Source organism: the organism of the source record quoted next, unplaced genomic scaffold (assembly GCF_019419815.1).
Source record: "Pyrus x bretschneideri cultivar Hongxiangsu unplaced genomic scaffold, Pyrus_bretschneideri_v1 Contig13, whole genome shotgun sequence".
Lineage (NCBI taxonomy): Eukaryota > Viridiplantae > Streptophyta > Magnoliopsida > Rosales > Rosaceae > Pyrus > Pyrus x bretschneideri.
This window is the reverse complement of record NW_025999424.1, coordinates 4,371,864-4,390,487: the sequence shown is the minus strand read 5'-3', so window position 1 is coordinate 4,390,487 and position 18,624 is coordinate 4,371,864. Positions and strand designations below refer to the sequence as shown.

General features: G+C 38.9%; 4 protein-coding genes across 10 annotated transcripts; 1 reads left to right on the top strand and 3 right to left on the bottom strand.

Annotated features, from left to right (window-relative positions):
* Positions 1 to 943: 943 nt before the first annotated feature.
* LOC103962719 (biogenesis of lysosome-related organelles complex 1 subunit 2-like) lies at positions 944 to 1,525 on the top strand. Its single transcript, XM_009375478.3, has one exon. It carries the CDS (start codon positions 973 to 975, stop codon positions 1,339 to 1,341), a length of 369 nt encoding a protein of 122 aa, XP_009373753.1. The 5' UTR covers positions 944 to 972; the 3' UTR covers positions 1,342 to 1,525.
* A 275-nt stretch (positions 1,526 to 1,800) lies between these two features.
* On the bottom strand, positions 1,801 to 3,988 carry LOC103962718. Of its 7 annotated transcripts, XM_048579043.1 has the most exons (5): positions 3,799 to 3,988; positions 3,458 to 3,535; positions 3,201 to 3,260; positions 2,808 to 2,976; positions 1,801 to 2,614 (listed from the first exon to the last, which is right to left on the bottom strand). In XM_048579043.1, exon 5 carries the CDS (start codon positions 2,409 to 2,411, stop codon positions 1,920 to 1,922), a length of 492 nt encoding a protein of 163 aa, XP_048435000.1. In that variant the 5' UTR covers positions 2,412 to 2,614; positions 2,808 to 2,976; positions 3,201 to 3,260; positions 3,458 to 3,535; positions 3,799 to 3,988; the 3' UTR covers positions 1,801 to 1,919. The 7 variants fall into 7 exon arrangements, with proteins under 7 accessions (XP_048435000.1, XP_048435003.1, XP_048435004.1 ...); XM_048579046.1 differs by lacking the exon at positions 2,808 to 2,976; XM_048579047.1 differs by lacking the exon at positions 2,808 to 2,976 and having other exon boundaries at positions 1,801 to 2,560.
* Positions 3,989 to 5,555: 1,567 nt separating this feature from the next.
* On the bottom strand, positions 5,556 to 13,069 carry LOC103962720 (DNA-directed RNA polymerase 2B, chloroplastic/mitochondrial). The gene is given in 20 exon segments (XM_009375479.3): positions 5,556 to 6,139; positions 6,270 to 6,373; positions 6,475 to 6,589; positions 6,889 to 6,936; positions 7,051 to 7,140; positions 7,227 to 7,301; positions 7,440 to 7,592; positions 7,824 to 7,874; positions 7,876 to 7,909; positions 8,070 to 8,140; positions 8,294 to 8,344; positions 9,005 to 9,421; positions 9,501 to 9,632; positions 9,936 to 10,049; positions 10,162 to 10,279; positions 10,681 to 10,739; positions 11,050 to 11,119; positions 11,203 to 11,336; positions 11,430 to 11,639; positions 12,037 to 13,069. Coding segments are annotated over 20 exon segments (3,075 nt in total). The 5' UTR covers positions 12,955 to 13,069; the 3' UTR covers positions 5,556 to 6,028.
* A 2,052-nt stretch (positions 13,070 to 15,121) lies between these two features.
* Positions 15,122 to 18,231, bottom strand: LOC103962721 (alpha/beta hydrolase domain-containing protein 17C). Its single transcript, XM_009375480.3, has 6 exons — positions 17,664 to 18,231; positions 17,477 to 17,513; positions 16,874 to 17,110; positions 16,727 to 16,774; positions 15,652 to 16,097; positions 15,122 to 15,521 (listed from the first exon to the last, which is right to left on the bottom strand). Exons 1-6 carry the CDS (start codon positions 17,963 to 17,965, stop codon positions 15,449 to 15,451), a joined length of 1,143 nt encoding a protein of 380 aa, XP_009373755.2. The 5' UTR covers positions 17,966 to 18,231; the 3' UTR covers positions 15,122 to 15,448.
* Between the last annotated feature and the right edge of the window lie 393 nt (positions 18,232 to 18,624).

Genomic DNA, 18,624 nt, shown 5'->3' with positions numbered 1-18,624 from the left:
ATGTAATTGGAATGGGTTCCAAGGGAATTAAAACCCTGAAAAAAAAAAAAGCATCAAGATTTAAGCCTGTGGCTCCAATCTAATAATTTAAAAAATTAGGATCAAAATAATTAGTTACTCCCAACGAAGAAAACTCAAAAGCAGAATGAATGGATTCCTAGTTCTTGGACCTCTAGTTACTCAAATTAATGCAAAGGTCTTACTAGTGATGTGCGACGACTCTCTCTCGCAGGATGAGCGAGGTTCTCTCTCGCAAAAGGTCTTACGAGTCCAGCCGAATTTGGGGTTCTTTGCTAAGAACTCCTAGCGAAGCCATTAATCCGAGCAAGTCCCCCCTAATCCCATTAAACCTAATCCTTGTGCAAATCAAACATGAGATTACACTAGCAATTAGTTTAGTCTAGCCCAGTCCTCTCTAATCCGGTCAAACAAACACTCCCTTACAGTTTTGGTTCTGCAAGCACAAATTCAAACATCTTTATTCTATTTCACTGGCTTGGGATCTTTTATTCTTTACGTACAAAAGAACTGAGTCATAAAAGGAAAACTCGTCTATCACGGCCTCATATGATAGTTTATTTTCTATCAATAACGTAATAAGAGAGGTAAATAAAAATAGTAGTGACCAAAAATGTTTCCTACAAAAACGGTCACACGATATTATGATCATGTAAATGGAAATGATTTTCTCCGTATTCTTTTCACTAAGTTCACTAACGCACACAATTTGGGTATTTAGAATTTAATCTAACAATTAAAGTTATCATAACTTTTAAAATGAATTCTTATTTATAACTATTTGATCAAATTTTAAAAGTTCAAATTACGTGCTGGAGTTGTGAAAAGTATCGGAGAGGATCCTCTTTAGATGGCCGTAATAACAAAAGTTAAAGCTCTGTACATAAAGCAGCTCGTTATTGGCCTCGGGTCAAAACAGCGGGTCCGAACCGAACCCAAAGTTCCAAAGTTCCAATGGCTGCTGCTGCGAAGGAAGAGCAAAAAGACGCGCTCGCCGAGTCCATCAACGATCTCTTCGGCAGCGTCTCCGCCGTGGTTAAATCAGAGCTCCAGGGATCGACCAACCACCTCGATCTTCTCGAAAAGATGAACATGCGAGTGGCCGAAGAGTACAAGGGCTTCGGCGACGTGGCGGCGGGGCTGAGCGTGTTCGTGGAGCAGCTCAAGGCCAAGAGCGGCAGCTTCGACGAGTACGTGAAGCAGATCGACGTCATCGAGCAGCAGGTGACGGAGTTCGAGGCGGTTGTTTCGGTGCTCGATAGATACGCGTCGATGTTGGAGTCCAAAGTTGAATCTGTTTATCAGAATCCATCGGCTTCCTGAATTGCAACGCGTTTGTGGAAATCGGGATTTATCGTTTGTTTTGTTTAACTTCTGTGGCAATGTCTACTTTTTTGTACAAATAAAAAGTTCCCTGCTTGTTTTTTTCCTTGTATAAAACTTCCATGTTCGTTATTAATTCGTAATCGGAATCAAAATAAAGAGTTGGATATCGATTTTATTTTTACATTTTGACCAAGCACGGATTATTTTCGTGTTTATTAATTATGAAGTTGGATATTAATTATGAATTATTCATGTGTTTAGTAAGCACGGATTATTTTCGTGTTTACTGAGTACGGGAGTTGGATTTTGATTCCGGATTATTCTTGTGTATTGGTAATTTGCCACACCAGATATATCTAAATTACTGTTGTACTTTCTAGCTTCAAAGAAAAGGTTCGCGCAAAATTGGTCCGATCAAATCCTTGGCTATTTGGGTCCCTCTGGCATGTTTGAAAGTGCTTTTGAAAGTTCTTTCAAATAATTAAAAGCGCTTTTGGATCATCAAATGCTCTTTTAAACCCTAAAATTCACAAGGCAAATCTTCAATAAACGAGAGTAATGGAATTCACATATCTTCAGGCCTCGCATTCCACCTTGACTTGCACCTTCTTCTCCCATCTGCGCAATAAAGCGGCGACAAACGCCAATGACGGAACCGGTGCTAGTTCCACAGGTAGCTTATTATCATCATCATCAACCCTGCAAATCCAGCCGTACAAAGGTCTAAGCCTCCGCGGTGCAACACTATCCGGGCAAAAAACAGTGATTGAGGGCTTAGCTGATGACACTTCATCGCCATTTCCACTTCCTGCATCATCCAGAAGAGAAGCATCCTTGTTTTCAGCACCGCCTTGTTTCTCAAGAATTGTTTCTATCAGGAGGGAGTAAGCACCTTCTTCGATAAAGGGCCATCCGGTTGTATCACCATCTTCCCCATAAACTTCCAGTAGTTCTTTCACTGTATCACAAACTAAATTCTCCGAAAAACCCATGGGTTTCATAGCATCAATCGCAGCACACATTCGAGTATTGCGTTTCCTGGGTCGTCCTCTTGGTCTTGGGGCCATTGTCAGAGTCGTAAACACTCTGAAACAGGAAAGTAGAGCCTTCCTAAAAATATGTGAACACACAAATGAGCTGGAGAGCCGGTTGGAGCTGGGAACTGACTAGCATGTACAAGCAAAGTCCAACGATTGATGAGCAGTTCCTGAAAAACCTGGAACTCCAAGTGAGTTGTCCACCATATTGGCTGATTTCCAGATGCAGTTATCTGTTTCACATTCAAGATTACAAATATATAATCATAAATTCACACAATAAACTACAAATCAAGAAAAGCGTATTGAAACTTCAGTCAAAAATCAATCGAAGAGGAGCTAAAGCGTGTCAAATTGACCCACGGAAGCTCAGACACCTCAAGACTTTCCATCATTTTCCAACACAAATCACACGAGAAAACTTACATTATAACTCACAAAAATCACTCCCCTTATGCCCATCAGTCCTTCCATTTGGGCAAGCCACCACCTCAAGTCAACATAGTTGTCATGAACCAAAAAATTCACAAGAGAGAACGAGAATGGAAATTAAAGCAGTACTCTTGTTAGTCCAAGCATGCTCGCACACGTGCGCCTGAATGCATATAGAATATAATCACATAGAAACTCCCTTGATTTCTACCCCAACACCCCTTCAAGTATATCAGGCTTTATGCATTTACTTTTGGTAAGGAATAAATTGGCTTAACCATATAAGATTGTTAAAAGAACTACTGAAGCTAGGGTTATTGTAAAGCTATTTGCTAAAAGAAATCAGCACAAATCATATAAAAATAATCCATTCCCGTCACCACAAACCTCTAAAAACGCAATCTTAAGTCGATAAGAGGGCGATGAACAACATTCAGAACTTCGCATCTGCATTAACCATAAAAACTAAGTACAGAAGCTAATGCATATCACTGGAAATCGTGCCCGAAAAACAAAGATTATTTGCCAAAGGAAACATTCTACATTGTTATTTTTGCTTGATGCAGATGTAAATCCAGACCATACTATGATAAATAAGTTATGAACAACTTAAGAGAGCTAGCAACCTGTAAAAAATTTCTTACCCATCAAAACGTGCAGTAAAAGCTCTTGGACTTTAACTTATCTCCATAAAGTTACAACCCACCACTGTAACCCTAGAGCTGAAACATATAACACACCAGGTTAACAAAATCTGAAACTTTTGAAGTTTTGGGATATTATTTACCAAATTTTAGCGTTTTCTATTTCTAAAACCCAAAAATAAATAAATAAATATGGATTCTGTAGTGTTTATTTCTGAAGCTTCTGATTTCAGAAACGATGGTTTCAAAAAAAAAAAAATACAAAAATACAAAAATGAGAGAAAAATGGCACATTTGCAATTACCCAGAAAAGTCAAAATTAAAAAAGGCAGTAGCTTTACCAATTAGAAACCTTCTACATACAGAGAACTGCAGCTTATTTCTTCCTTGAGTGTTTTTGAGGCCCGAAACGGTGCGTTTTGGGGCTACTGAACTGGGTTTCTGTTGAGGTTTGAAGAAGGAAAAGGAAGAAGGGGATGATGGTCAGTAGAGCGGTAGGTGTGACTGTCGCTGTAGGTGGCAACGACTGAAACGGATCAGCAAATATTTTCAGATAAGACAACGGACCTTGGGGCTAATTCGTGAATAGTGTTAAATGTGTAATGTCTGTTCCACCCCCACTAAATTACCGGAAAGCAAGGGTATTTTTGAATTTTCATGGTGTGGTGTTTGTTCCTGATCTACATTAGACCTGCCCGTAGGATGGACTGAGATCCTTGACTATTGGATTATTAGTCATTAAGGGGGCGTTTGTTGCGCCGGACTATCTCGGACTGGATTAGCTTCAAGGACTAAGCTGGACTGACTTAGACTAGACTAAACTGGACTAACTTAGTGGAGCATTTGGTGCAGTATTGGACTAAGAAGCTGGATAATAACAAATTCTAATATTATATTATTTAATATATAAATTATTAATATTTTATTATGATCTTATTTTTTTCTTCATCTTTTCCTACCATTCCGTCCCACTCTTTTCCTCTTCTCTCATCGTCCCACCCTCTCCCTCTTTTTTTCCTCTTAGACCTCTCAATTCATGTCTCTTTCTCATTCCTGGTCAAACTCCTTATTGATTCCAGTGTCTATTTCTCTGTCCTCCCTCCTTCTCTAGCTATGTGTTGTTCGAATGGAACCTCACGGCTCTAATTTTCCCGACGAGTTGCAGGTTTCCCGATGTGTTTTCCGGCCAACCCTCGTTAAATTGGATGAAGTTAGCACCACCAAAAACTTCATCACCATCCCTAGACCGAGATCTTAGCTTTGAATGCTCGAATCTGTCATGGATTTGAAGAAGCCCAAACAGGCCGAGACTTCCAGGCCATTTTCCGGCCACATTCGACCACATTTTGGCCTCTATTCAGGTAAAATCGTAATCTTATCATTCCCAGCTTCAATTTGGTATATTTTATATGAAAGTTGGTTGTGAAATGGATTTGAAAGGGAGTCGGAAAGTTAATGATTGATCTAGGTGACCGAAGATGACAAGGAGTTTGTCGGGAGTTGTCATTGAGCATGACGAGGACGAGAAAGAGAGGATAGTCTTAGCTAGTTCCATGGTTATTGGGGGGTCTCGCTAAGACCTCTTAGTGAAGGGTTTTGTCCATGCTAGTCCCCTTTAGTCTCATTAATGTTAGTCCCAGTATGGAACAAACACAGTATTGGACTAATAACTAGTCCAGTCCAGTCCAGTCCAACTTAGTGAGGGCAAACAAACACCCCCTAAATTCTTAGCTAAAAATCTAACGGTCATGAACCCAGATGCGTTTTGTGGCTTGCCGAGCCATTAATACAAGGGCTTGTGAAAAGTCTTTCTAATGACTTTGTATTAGTAAGTCATGACGGCATAATATCAGTAAACTCATTTCATCTAAATTCTCGATGTTTTAGAGAAACGGTTCCTTCCTTTAGTTATGTTTGTGATTACAGCTTATATAAACTTGCATTTTTTTATAATGAGATGTTAATTTGTATTTTGGTTATCTGTAAAGGAATTGTTCCCCAAATATTTACAAACCAAATTTACCGCTCAAATTTACAAGAATAGAATTAAGGGTAATGCTATCCACACACCTATTTTTACTTCTCACGCATCGTTCTCAATTTTTGACCTTCGGTTTGAATGAATTAACACAAAACCATCTTCACCACCAACCTGCAACATGATATGGTCCTCTGGCATTCTTTAGACTAGATACCGCTCGAATCAGCCACAAAGCTCTACATACTTCACACGAGCGAGGTGACGGATAGCTAAGGTATGAATTCTCAGCTAACTGTACTAACATATTTGTTTCTCAGCTTCGTACAGAAGCTTGTGCGATTATGTATCAGCCTCGGATTAGCTTCTGCAGCACAATGGCGTTGTAAACTCAAGAGTTCATGCTGAATATCTTACACTGGCATCGGGACTTCCTCAAGCTATACAGGTATAATGTGTCTCAGTCTCTATCAAGGTTCTCATTCAGCCTGCTTCCATTTTCTTGGTGCCGTAGATAGAAGCAGAGGGAGCACCATAGGCAGATCGCTAATTGAGGCGAAGGTAGTTGAAAATGAAGATGACTCTCCCATATATCAGTTGAAGAAATAAGGCGACTCTAACACGTCCCTCAAGTCAAAGTCACCCCGCTCAGGCAAGGGAGGGAAAGTTAATGTGGGAAAGGACTGCTGAAAGCTCTCCAACAACTGGAAACAAAACAGATAAGTGGTTAGATCAACAACTGTTTACATCTTTAAACAATGCACTTGTAATGCTTCACGATTCTTTTCAAATTAACTAGAAGGAAGAGAACTTCAGAATAGAAGACTACTGTACATTCTCTAGTATTGGAGTCTCATATAGTTCGACAAACTTTTGACGAAGTATTCTGTTCATTTCATCCACATCACAAGCGTGTGTCCAGTACGAGTCATGAACTCCTGTAATCATATGTTATTACACAGCCATTATAAGAGTGTACATTGTGTGTGCGTGTGTTAGAGAGAGCAGGGTCATTGAAATGGAGCACACAAGAACTGACCTGCAAAGTTTAAGCCTGCCCTTTTACAGGCAACCGCAGTCATCATCATATGAGAACTATCCAGGGAATGAACAAAATTTGGTGGGAACGCTGTCCGCTGCCTCTTGACCATGACCTATAATAGACAAAATATTCAGTTCGAGATCTGAGGCTCCGAGACTTCCAATCTTTGAAACGATGTCCATGTCGGTGATTCTCAATTTTTTTAGACCTTTCTGACCATAACCATGTGGCTAATTAAACATGTTGAAAATAAACCAACCATGCTCGTAGATGGCACGGCTTTTTTCCCTCTCCTTTCTTAGATAAAATAATAGATAGATCCTAGTTACCTTCCATACTTCAAAGGATGGCGGGAAAACTATTGATCTAAATTTTCTTATAGCATCCTTTAAATGACTATAGCTACAGTACCTTTTCTGTTTCTTGCTGTAACGTCAAAACTTGAAGGGAAGTTTTAATCTGCAACAAATTCAACCAGAAGCTATTAAACTTGATTTAACCTTTTAAGTAATTATGAATACAATAAAAAATATTGATGACCCTTGTTGACTCGGTGAAATTTTTAATACTCACAAGATGCCTGCTGAATTTACGGTAAGGTTGCACAACTGGAAGTCCAAGCGGAGTTGTCCATCGTACTGGCTCATTTTCAGATGCAATTATCTGAAAATCAAGATAAAAATTTCAAAACATCAGGAAAACATCGTGAGTGAGAAAGAAACAAAAGAAAAGAGGAATCTGGTACAAACCTTTGCACATTCACCAAGCCAGCTCATGATACTTCGTGCAGCTTCAAACATCTCACCTAGAGCAGTTAAGGTGATCTGCATATGATGTCGAGAATCGTTTCATTATAAAATTCTCATGAATACTGATGCACATAAGCGCAAGCATATGAAAATATTGTTACAAATTATGTGAAGACAAAAATTGACACCCTCACAACATGAACTTTCTGGTACCTTTGCAGCATAACAAGCACAACTAAAAAGCTCTACGTCATCTGAAATGGCACTGCGTTCCTTCAACCTCCTCTTGATTTGATCCCGAGCACCGATGTAAGTGACACCATATACTGATGTCATCACTGTCTGCTTCACCAATTTTCTATCCACCTGCATATGTACAGCCATCGGGGTTTAACTCTTAGTAGCATAAAATAATCAGGTAGCCAAAAGAAAACGCCAGTTTACATACAGTAATCAGATAGCAGCCACATTTTCTGATATATTATTAAACCACACGTTTTGATGAAATTGAATGATTTTAAATCTAATGTTACGATATCCACTTTGTTTTAATAAGATAAGCATCAAAAGACTGTACTGAAGAGTTGTAAAATCAACCTGATCTACTAATACTTTCGCAAGCAATGCCTCTGGAAAAACTGCAGGATCCTTCCTGTGCATCCCTTCGCATGATTTCCAGTACCCTGCACCGAGAATGACACTTTTTCATGAATAAATTACTTAATCATGACATGTTGACAGCTTACACGTAAATTGAGAAAAGTAATACTCATGCGTAGAGTGAAGAGGTTCTACTACTATACTCATCATGTGATACCTCTGCCCTAGTCATAAACAACTTACCTAGCAGCTATTCCTGAGTATACATCTGCAGGCTTCTCTCCTGCAACAAGATTGACGGCAGCTGCTCCCAACTGAATGGAAAATTTCCAATGAGAAAAAAGACTCCAAACTAACGCATACAATTTCCCAATATACCATAAGTAGACATGGGAGTGAGGGAGTGAAGTTGGGTGGGGGCGTTCACGTATGACCTTCTCTAAAGTAAATTGAGAGTAAGAAAGTACCTTGTCTCTTCCAAGGGCAGCATAGTGTTGTAAACCATTGCAAGAGCCATCCTAGAGAAAATCAATTAAAAATCAAGAAATGTAAAATATTATATTCCAGATTATATCACTGCAGATGAGTAATGATAAGGTAGACACAACTCATATCTGAAAGGAGCTATTAACCAGCTTAAGACAACAGTCCCTCATTTGCAAAACATAGAAATCACCTGCTAAGTTCTCTATAGGATACCGTAGGAAACAAAGCCATCAAAACTTACTTCTTAGGTTGTTTCAACATAAACCTGAAGGAGGTTACGAGTCCAAGAAACAAATCCCCCAAGATTCCCCTACCCCCACCCAACAAAAGGGAAGCCAAAAAGATATATATGCGTGTGTTAGCATTCAAGCGCAGAAAAGATCTATGCCTCAACCAAATTTGAACTCTATGGCAGACCTCTGATAGCTCCGCTTACACAAGGGACAGGGCTCACACTTACCTTTTCTCTTTTCTGGGTATTTTTCCAATTTAATTCTGTTATAACTCTAACATAAGAAGACATAGAATACATAATGTCCTTCATAAATGTCCGAAACCGCATAATTTAAACATCCAGAACTAATTGATTACTTCTGGTAGTCCCCTTGTCCACTTACTTCTCCTAGCTTGAAGGTAAATACAACACAATTTTCATGAACCGAAGATCTGATGCCATGACAATGTAAATGTACCTGATGTACGGGAATATGTGAAATAAAAGTCTCTGGAGAAGAGCTTCTCAAAGCTTCTGCAAGGTTAATGCACACAGCCAAGCACTGAAATGGATCTTCAGCCTTCAACCACCAGCGTCTTCCTTCTAGTGGTCTGTCCACAGAATCAAATATATCATCTAAATGACTCTCTATAAATGCTATTCGACCCTCGCGAGATAATTTGTCCACACTGCTCCCATACAGATTTGCCAAGTGTATCTTTAGCCAACGTAAGCCTGACTTTCCAAGGGGGCGTCCCTCTGCAAACTCCAAAATACCCCGGGATAGATCTGAACCAAGATGATTTAAGTATGGGTGCATAGGATATGCACGGCCCCGAAAGTCAAGATTGTGTGGATAATAAAAACCTTCTTCATCCTTCATCTTCCGTGCTACCTGCTCCTCGGTAAAAATGAGTTTCATGAATTCTAAGTACATTATGGTTACCGACTCAGAGGAGTGAAATAAATCTTACAGTTAGTTTAAGCTCCAAGTCACAACGCTGTGAATGCCTCTCCATGTTCTCTTTCTTCGCAGACTTCACCTTCCATTTCCATTTCTTAAGCAGTGTTTCATCATCAGTATCTGGTTCCTCTGGTAATGGAACCTGAATGCAAAAAAATAAAGGAAAAAGCAGCTTCAGATCAATTTCAACAAATCAAAATTGGCTCACAAGATTGATAACAATATTTTTGAAATATATGGCATGAGAAAAAAAAACTTAAAAACTGATTAAACCAACCATTTGGTTCAGTTGTTAAGTTCAGTTGAAATTTGAATTTCCCCAAATTAGTTAAAGTTGATCTTGTCTTTGGCTTTCGCCAAAGCATGGCAAAAGAACATATGTGCCAAGAATCTTGACTCTTTTTTCTTCCTTTTGTGTGTGTGTGTGTGTGACTAATAAACTCACATTATCACGGTCCACCAAATCAGCGAGACGGCCTCCACTAGCCCATATTCTATCTACAACATTAAGTACCCTCTTATTAACCCTCCATCTGGTATTTCCAAGTGTGTCCAGGGCCTGGTCAGGAAAAGACAAATTCAACACATAAGGCACCACATCCTCATGTTGGTTTAGTTCCATAAAATTTTCATGATGAAAAAAGTCATACAACGCTTGTATGTATACAAACCTTAAAAACTGGTTCCAGTTGCTGCCTTGGGGTCTTCTTAATTGCTTCACGCTGCTGTTTAGCTCCATGAGTGCGCATGACATAGGATGGTAGAAAAAAGTAACCTCCTCTATCATAACTGAAAAGACAAATTTATAAAACCGCAAAACGGAAATAAAAACAGGTTAACCCAAAAGTAATCTGAAATTCTATCACATGAAGGACTATGAAGAAGTTGAATTCTATGTTAATTCAATGTTTGATGCACTATGAAAGCATCATGCCACCTTTGAAGATAGAATTAAATGGAGGAGTTGTCCTATTCAATTCCTATATCAAACCCTATTCTCCATTTCCAGCTCAGACCCCCCAAGAATGCAATATATTAGAATAGCTTCTACACATTTCATTCCATCCATTACTGATTTTATGAATTACAGACTTCAATCTGATCTTATGTGAACTTCAAATAAAAAAATTAACAAAAGAACGACTTTAAAATTGGGCAAAACTGGTAACACATAGCTGTAATTATCATACCCTATCCAGTTGACTGGTGGTACCAACATTGGCATATAAGGAATCACCATGTGGCTTGCCTGCATAAACAGTAAAAGTTATTGATAAATCTTGGACTAAAGAAGAATATAAATTCCTGCAAGCTTCTTAAGAGGTGTCCTTTGCCAGGAAAATTAGAAAACTTATACATAATTAGCTTAGCCAACATTCCATCACCTGCTAGGGACAAATGGACAATACTATACAACATTCCAGATCCTATCAAACTATTTTATTGACAACATTCCTAGATCCTAAAAGTATAAATACATAAAAATATTTCCAAGAGCCAACAGACATCTCCAATTGTTTCAAGAATAACAGAAAGGAAAAAGGATCGAAGTTACTTACTGTTTTCTCAAGGCCTTTGAGAACAAGAGGGTTGCATTGAATAACACCAAATCTTCTGCTGGTGGTATTCCTGTTCAAAGAAAAGTCCACATTAACATAAAATTAGTCAGGAGGGGAGGTGTACAGTTATCAATAGTACAGACTAGTAAATACCTTGGATCTTTTGTGACAGTCATAAGTGTGTGTACAAATGCAGGTCGTATATCCGGTGGAGAATCTGCTGACTGATCAGCCGGAGGTTGTATAAAAGCCGTTTGAATCAACAGTTCAATCAGACGACTGCCGACCTGAGAAATACGTAGGAAACATGTGGCATTTTAGAATGCATGTAAATAAAATACTGATAAAGTTCTACCAGTTAAAGCATAAACCATGCAAACCTTAGCCTTGGCTTCCAGGCTCCAGGGTTTTGAAGCATCATATTTCCTCACTATATGTCTCACTGCTCGCAGTTTTTGCTTTTTCATCAATTTCGTAACCTTTTTATTCAGCTTCTCTTGTTCCTTCATTACATCATCAGACTCTCGGTTTTCCTCATCTTTGTTGACCTTTTTCTTTCTCGTCTGTTCCAAAAAATTGTGTATTCTAACCTGATGCATTGAAGCAGTGATATATCAGTGCTCATCTAGGAGAGATGGACAGCACGGCACGGTTAGAGTAAGAAAACCAAGCCATAGGAATACTGTTTTACTTAGTTCATCCAGAGGACAACAAGAAATAAGAACAAGGCACTAAGGTTTTAGATTTTAGATCATTCCCTGAGTCACTTTCCACACAAATTAACATGGTTCGGGGAAAAAAAAAGGGGAAAAATAGGAATTTCACTATGGCACCACCGTTGACTGGATTCCAGCAAAGAAAAATGAAACTAAACAGAACAATAAAATGACTGCAATTCTACTCCTGAATGGAATTGACTATAACCAGGTAGAGAAAACTGAAACCGAATCAAAACGTCCATGAATATGTGTAATGAAAAGTTCACACCTCCTGCTCAATGGCTTCACCTATGGTGCAAGCAGCTGCTACCACCCTGCAAGTTCCATGTTCGCCTCCAGTCATCAACAATCCCATCAGCTTATGCATTGTAATAACCGACATCATATCAGCCGGTAACTGATCAAAATAAGGCGCATAGGCCGCCTTATTCTTCCCCTTCCGGCACAGGTCTTGCTCGTGTTCAATGGCATTGCGCAGAGGCTCAAACCAACCAAGAAACAAAGACTTCATGTATGGCAAATTGGGAGCTAACTTGTGCTCGCACATGTCCATCATAAGCTCCCTATACTCCTTCGCCGCCCGTTCCCACGCTTCAGTCTCAATCTTTATCTGTCTTCTCTTTAGCGCAAGGTACTTCGCCTGCCCCATTCCTCTCACTCTCCTCTGCCGCATCCGCCGCCAATGATCCGTCTGCCTCTTACCCTCTTTACTCATTTGCTGCAATAGCTCTTGAACTTCATCAACAACAGACACATCTTCCTCGGCATCAGTGGAAGAAACCGCCTCCGCGATGCTTGCATACCCTTTGGGGCAAAACCCATTAAACCCAATCGGATTCCTCACAGACCCCAAACTTGGATTCCCCATATAACTCTCACCTGAAGAAATCTCACCTTTCCCGCAAAAACCCACCTCCGGAAAACCCTTTAAGCAAGAACCCGTCTCAAAAGGCTTGAACTTTTCCGAGAAAACAGATTCCCGGGAAAACCTCAAAAGGCTATAAGCCCTAGAAATAGACTGTGAACTGAGACGACACCTCTGGTTCCCGGAAATGGCCTGCTTAGCCAAGTTTCTCCACAAACTAGTGGATATCATTGATGGGCTCTTGTGGAAAACTATGGGGATTTGAAATGCGCAATTCTTGGTGGTATTTGCAGGGGGAAATGGGGTTTGGATGCAGGACATCAAATTAAAAAAATCAAATATGTTTGGAGGAGATGAATTGGTGAGAGTGATGAGAGTGGGATCAGAGGAAATGGTTTGAAGAAGGGATTCGGAGACGCAATCAAATTCATCAGAGACAGAGAGACAGAGAGAGAGAGACAGAGAGAGAAAGAGAGAGAGAGAGAGGGTAGGAAGAAGCAAACCAGTGAGCAAGCAGCAGCCTAAAGCCCTTAACCCTTTTCTTAAACCCTGTCTCTGGCAGTAGTTGGTAGTTTACGCTTTTGATTTTTGCTTGCCTTGGTGCCTACTGCCTGACGGGGAGTTTGGGGCGTTTCTATTATTTTCACTATTTGGAGGCCTATTTGTGTAATTTGATGATAAATATGGCGCATCCGTTCTGTACGTTTGGTGATGACGTGAGCAGTAATCAACATCTAGTTTTTCCTTTTATTTTCTTAATGATAAACAGGATTTCAATTTTGGGTCAGATCGTTTCACTAAGACTCTTCAATCTTGGGCTAAAATTCAAATTTTCACTTCCATTTCCCCCAAAACTCAACCAACCCAAGGCTAAAATGTGGCCTAAAACCTAAAACTCAAATGGAAGCCAAATTTAGCTCAGGATTAGTGGGGCTGGCTCACCATATATGTATATTTTATTTAGTTTTATATTTATAAATTCATTGAATCCAACGGTTAAGATCTAATTTGATGAAATTCAATGGTAAAAAAAAAAAAATAACGGTCCAAATTTAAATCTAACGGCTAAAGTAATTAAAAAAAATCTTTCATTTGTTTCATATTTTTTCATGGTGTTTAAAGACTTTCATGGTGTCAGTTAGTGATTTTTTCAGCATTTTTCATAATCTAAATATTTTAAGGTTAAAATGTTCATAAAATTAAATTAGGATAATCTACATAATTTTTTATTTTTAAAAAAGTTACTTTAAGAAAAAAAAAAATAGTTTAAATTCATTCTTTAATAATCTAGGGCTAAAATTTTAGGCCAAAAGGGTTGGAGTAGAAAAGTTATTTCTAGGCTAAAATCTAAATTTTCTGGGCTAAAAATTATAGGTTTTAGACCAAGGGTTGGAGATGGTCTTAGCCTAAGATTATTAAAGAATAAATTTAGGCTAATTTTTTCTTTTAAAGTTTTTTTTTTAATTATGTACACTATCATAATTTAATTTTATGAACATTTTAACCTAAAAATATTTAAATTCTGATAAATATTGAAAAATCACTAAATTAGGTTGAATTTTGAGTTAAATAATTTTTTTACTTATTTTAGCCGCTGGATTTAAATTTGAGCCGTTAGATCTTTTATTTACCATTATATTTGATTATATTTGATCTCAGCCGTTGAATTCAATAAATCCTAGAAGACATGCCCATGTGAATGGGGTCCCGCTAGTGGTGCCCACACCATTTTCTGGGCTAAATCCTCGAGAGAATTTGGCTTTTAACTTTTAGCTTTTAGCCCACACATTTAGTATGGGTTGGGTTGAGTTGGGAAAGGGGGGGAATAAAACCTAAAAATAGCATTTAGCTCAGAGTTGGGTTTGGTCTAATGAATAGCACATGTTGCGTCGTAGGTTACTTTTTAAGTGAATTCTGCCAACAACACATCTATACAAGATTCACAACTATGAAATCGAAGCATTGATGAAACACATGACCGAAGACTCTTATCGCTTGTTTAGATATGCTTTTAAAATTACTGAAAGCGTTTTCAGAGAAAATGTTTTTAAATTCCAAAAGCACTTGTTATGTGCTTCTTACAGAAAGGACTTTAAGCGCTTTTACAAGATTTACAAGCATTTTTACTAATGATTGTTTCCAAAAATATTTTCATAAAAAACACTTTCACTAATTGTAAAAACACATTCAAACAAGCTTTTGGCATATCTTAAATTCAGGTTAAAGGGAAAACACTCGTCACATAACTTGAATGGAGACAAACATGACCGGTGTGGCAACACTAATCTCGCAGGGCTGGCTCTCACGGTTCCGAACCCTAACACCGTGGCGAGGGGTAACATGAATGAAATCTTGATAACTAATATACTTTGTTGATCATACAGTAACACTACACAATGTTCTTGTGGGAACTTTTGATTCATACTACATTATAACTGAAAAAGTATTCACACGCACAGAGAGAGAGAGAGAGAGAGAGAGAGAGAGAGAGAGAGAGAGGGGTTAGATTTATTAAGCTGGAGAATTAAGTGAGATACAAAAGTTGCCTGGTCTAACAAATTTCCTACTTCTTCCCCCAAGAATTGAGAAACAATGAGATCCTATCACCCAAACCCCGCCCATGTGTAAATAACCATTTGACGGTACATCTTTCTTGGATTTGCACTAGTGACGTATACAATACTTGAATTTCTCTACATAGCTGGTTCTCATCCTACGGACATTTTTCGTATCACCCAAACGACCCAATTAACCAATCAAATAAATAGAAACGGGGCAGAAGACAGATTTCCATTCGTTAACTGATCCCATCTCTTCACGCACTGGTAGCTGTGGGCTTAAAACAATCAATATTGCACAATCCAACTGATCTGAACATCTCTCCGAAGCTGCCACCAAAGTTAAATTTCAACCTGTCAGAAAAACTCGAGTTGTATGTGTCGATGCTATGATGTGAACAATTGAATTTCGCAATATAAAGCATGTATGGGTGAAAACTGAAAGCAAAAACTTGCTTACCGGTCAATGCTATTTCTTGCTCTCTCTGGCTGATCCACGCTATTACTTGCTTTTTCAGGTTGGTCCATACTCTTTCTTGTTCTCTCTCTCTTATCAGTGCTGGCCCTTGACTTCTCTCTATGATCTGTACTTAACCTGGGGTTTTCTATATGATCGGTACTTGGTCTACAATTCTCTTTGTGATCTGTGCTGGAACAAGATTTCTCCCTGATGTCAGTGCTTTTCCGTGGATTTTCTGGTTGACCTGTAACTGGCCCTGATTTATTCCTCAGATGTGGATATTTCTCTATGGTCGATACAAACTTTTTGACATGCTTTATGTACTGTGGGTAGAGCTCCAAGTCACAATGATTACCTCCCTTTATCCATAATGGCTCATACTTCTCCTTACAATTATCCCAAAGCTGCTTGCCATGGGACCAATCCACAACATCATCAGCCGTCCCCTGCAGGCAATAGGAAAACACAGAACAACATAACCTGGCAAATAAGTACGCTTGCTGAAAACTAAACCACACATATTTAATAATACCACAAGACAAGGATTGCATCATAAATTTGTGGTATACAATACAGCATAGATGTTGTTAACGCATGGGCTTTTAAGGGAGGTTTCAAAGATATTTGTTAGCTATTTACCTTTTTTGTCATTATTTACTGTTTACCTAGATTAGTTGGATTAGTTAAACGAGGAAAACAATAAATTCCAGGTCAAAGAGTTTGATAACTATATACACATTAAAAAAATCAAAAGCTATTAGCTACACTTCTTCCCCTCGTTGTAAGTCATCCAACAGGATGAAGATAAATAAGCATACAGTCAAGAAGATGTCAAGCAGATAAAGATTCTTAAAGAAATTATTTAGATTACACATGCAAAAAAAAAAAAAAAATCACAACCGTCATGGTGAAGACTGGTAAATTTGGAACATGAAGACACGACGTGTTAGCGCATCAATGCACATGTTGAAGACTAGTGCAACCAATTGTTAGGTAATCAATATAGGTTTCCATATTTAGATTCACAAGAGTCTAGGAAAATGAAGCATACAATTTAAAGAAAAAAGGCACTCACATGAATCACCAGAACAGGACAACTGACCAAGGGTATTTTGTCAATGTTCTGCACCACGAATAGGAGAACTCTCATTAGCGTGATGCAATCCCAAACGTTGTGACAAAATGTGAGCCTAAAGCTGAGCAATTAACAAAGATTAAGTACCTTATAAATGTCAAACCAATACGTTCGCTTCACTGGATACATGACACGAAGACCAGACATGATCGGACTGTGAAGAACCACTGCCCTCAATCTTGGTAACCGGGTTGCTAAATCGAGAGTGGGCCCACTACCAACTGATTGCCCATATAAAATAATATCCTCCTCCTTCGCACTGTACCTCTCCACAAGGCATCTATATGCAGCTTCTATGTCTGCATAAGTGTTTTGCTCACTCGGCTGTCCATAAGAGAGAAAATATTTATCTCATTTCGAACACTCTCCTAACCAATTATAGCTACGACTTGCTTTCATTCATCCAATGCTCAATTTGGTCTCTAGGAAAGAAGAAATCTTTCTAATTAACAGCTTAAAGTAGCCTGAAAAACTCGACAAACGGGTTCATCGCACATAATAAAACCAAATTCCAGTTTCATTATCTCATGACGGAAATTTGCAAGAAAAGAACCCTACTGAAATTAATTATGCAGAACATTTACCGATCAGATTAATATTTTCTAGTTTCTCTACCCTACTACTGGAGCTATGTTCCAGGGCTTTCAAACAAACCAGTACAAAATCGAAAGTGAAACCGAAATCTCATACCTTCCCAGTGGACTGTCCGTACCCCGAATAATCATACCTATAAAACACAAATAAATCCGACAAAGTTCAAAACTTTACAACTTAGAAACACACACATAAATCATATTTTGTGCAAACATAGAAACACAGATACGTAGTCACAAATCAAACAGTGAAATTTACAGATTTACTATAATTAATTACTGACCCCAACAAGTTGACTCGGAGGTGAAGACTCAGCTCACTGAACAACTCGTACATCTGACCCAGATCAGCCGCGTTCCCATGCGAGTGCAGTACAGTAAGCTTCGCCGACGGATTCCTTATGTACACCGCCACGATGTCGTTCCCTCTCTTGGTCCTCAGCTTCAAGACGTCGACGTTTTCCCTCGTCCCCACCCCGGTCATCTTCAGCTTCCCACCATCCTCCTCCTTCTCCACCCCGTACGATGGCGGGCTCGGCGGGAAAAACGCGAACTTGGCTGCCATTGATGACGTCACTGCCCCCATCTAAAACCCAAATATAAAAAATATACAAAAAAAAACCCCAAAATTTAACTTAATTGAATCTGGAGAGTGTGAAGAGCTTGATTCAAGCTCATTTAAATTCTTGGGTCGGAAAATTGGTGTTTGGCCGACGAGAAAGTGAGAAAATTAGATCCTAGGGTTTGGGATCCGGGGAAGGAAGGTTTTTTTAGCTTAGAGAGAGGGCGGAGGATTTTCCGGCGTGGAAATGGAGGGCAGCACGTGTGAAATGATAAAAGTTTGTAGAATGAGCGGAGGGGGGAGTAGTGGTCCGGTGATGGCGATACGAGAGAAAAGTAACTGCAAGCGGCTTTAGTGAGCCGCCACGTGTCCACTCTGGGCACCGTGGTCCACTGATCCTTCTTGGGAGCTGTCTTCCTTCGCTGTTGGCCAGATGGCTTTGCCAGATTGGCAAACATAACATAACATAATGTTTTTGTTTTATTTTTTGTTTTCATTTTTGTTTTTTTATGTTTTATAAAACGCATTTTATGTTTTAGAAATTAAGATAAATAGTTTTTTTGTTTTTTTTGATGTTGCTGTAATTGCCAGAAAATGGGTTTCTATGGACATGTCCGTCAAAGACAATAGACGAGAGCTGTTCTTTTGTATTTTGTGTGTTTTTTTCCCACACATGTTGTGAG

Excerpts from the sequence above, each read along its gene's own strand:
- LOC103962721 (XM_009375480.3), bottom strand. The coding sequence starts at position 17,965 with ATGGGGGCAGTGACGTCATCAATGGCAGCCAAGTTCGCGTTTTTCCCG. Across the intron at positions 17,514-17,663 it reads CTCCGAGTCAACTTGTTGGG|GTATGATTATTCGGGGTACG; the intron begins GTCAGTAATTAA and ends TGTGTTTTATAG. Across the intron at positions 16,098-16,726 it reads GTCCTGTTCTGGTGATTCAT|GGGACGGCTGATGATGTTGT; the intron begins GTGAGTGCCTTT and ends TATTGCCTGCAG.
- LOC103962718 (XM_048579043.1), bottom strand. The coding sequence starts at position 2,411 with ATGGCCCCAAGACCAAGAGGACGACCCAGGAAACGCAATACTCGAATG.
- LOC103962719 (XM_009375478.3), top strand. The coding sequence starts at position 973 with ATGGCTGCTGCTGCGAAGGAAGAGCAAAAAGACGCGCTCGCCGAGTCC.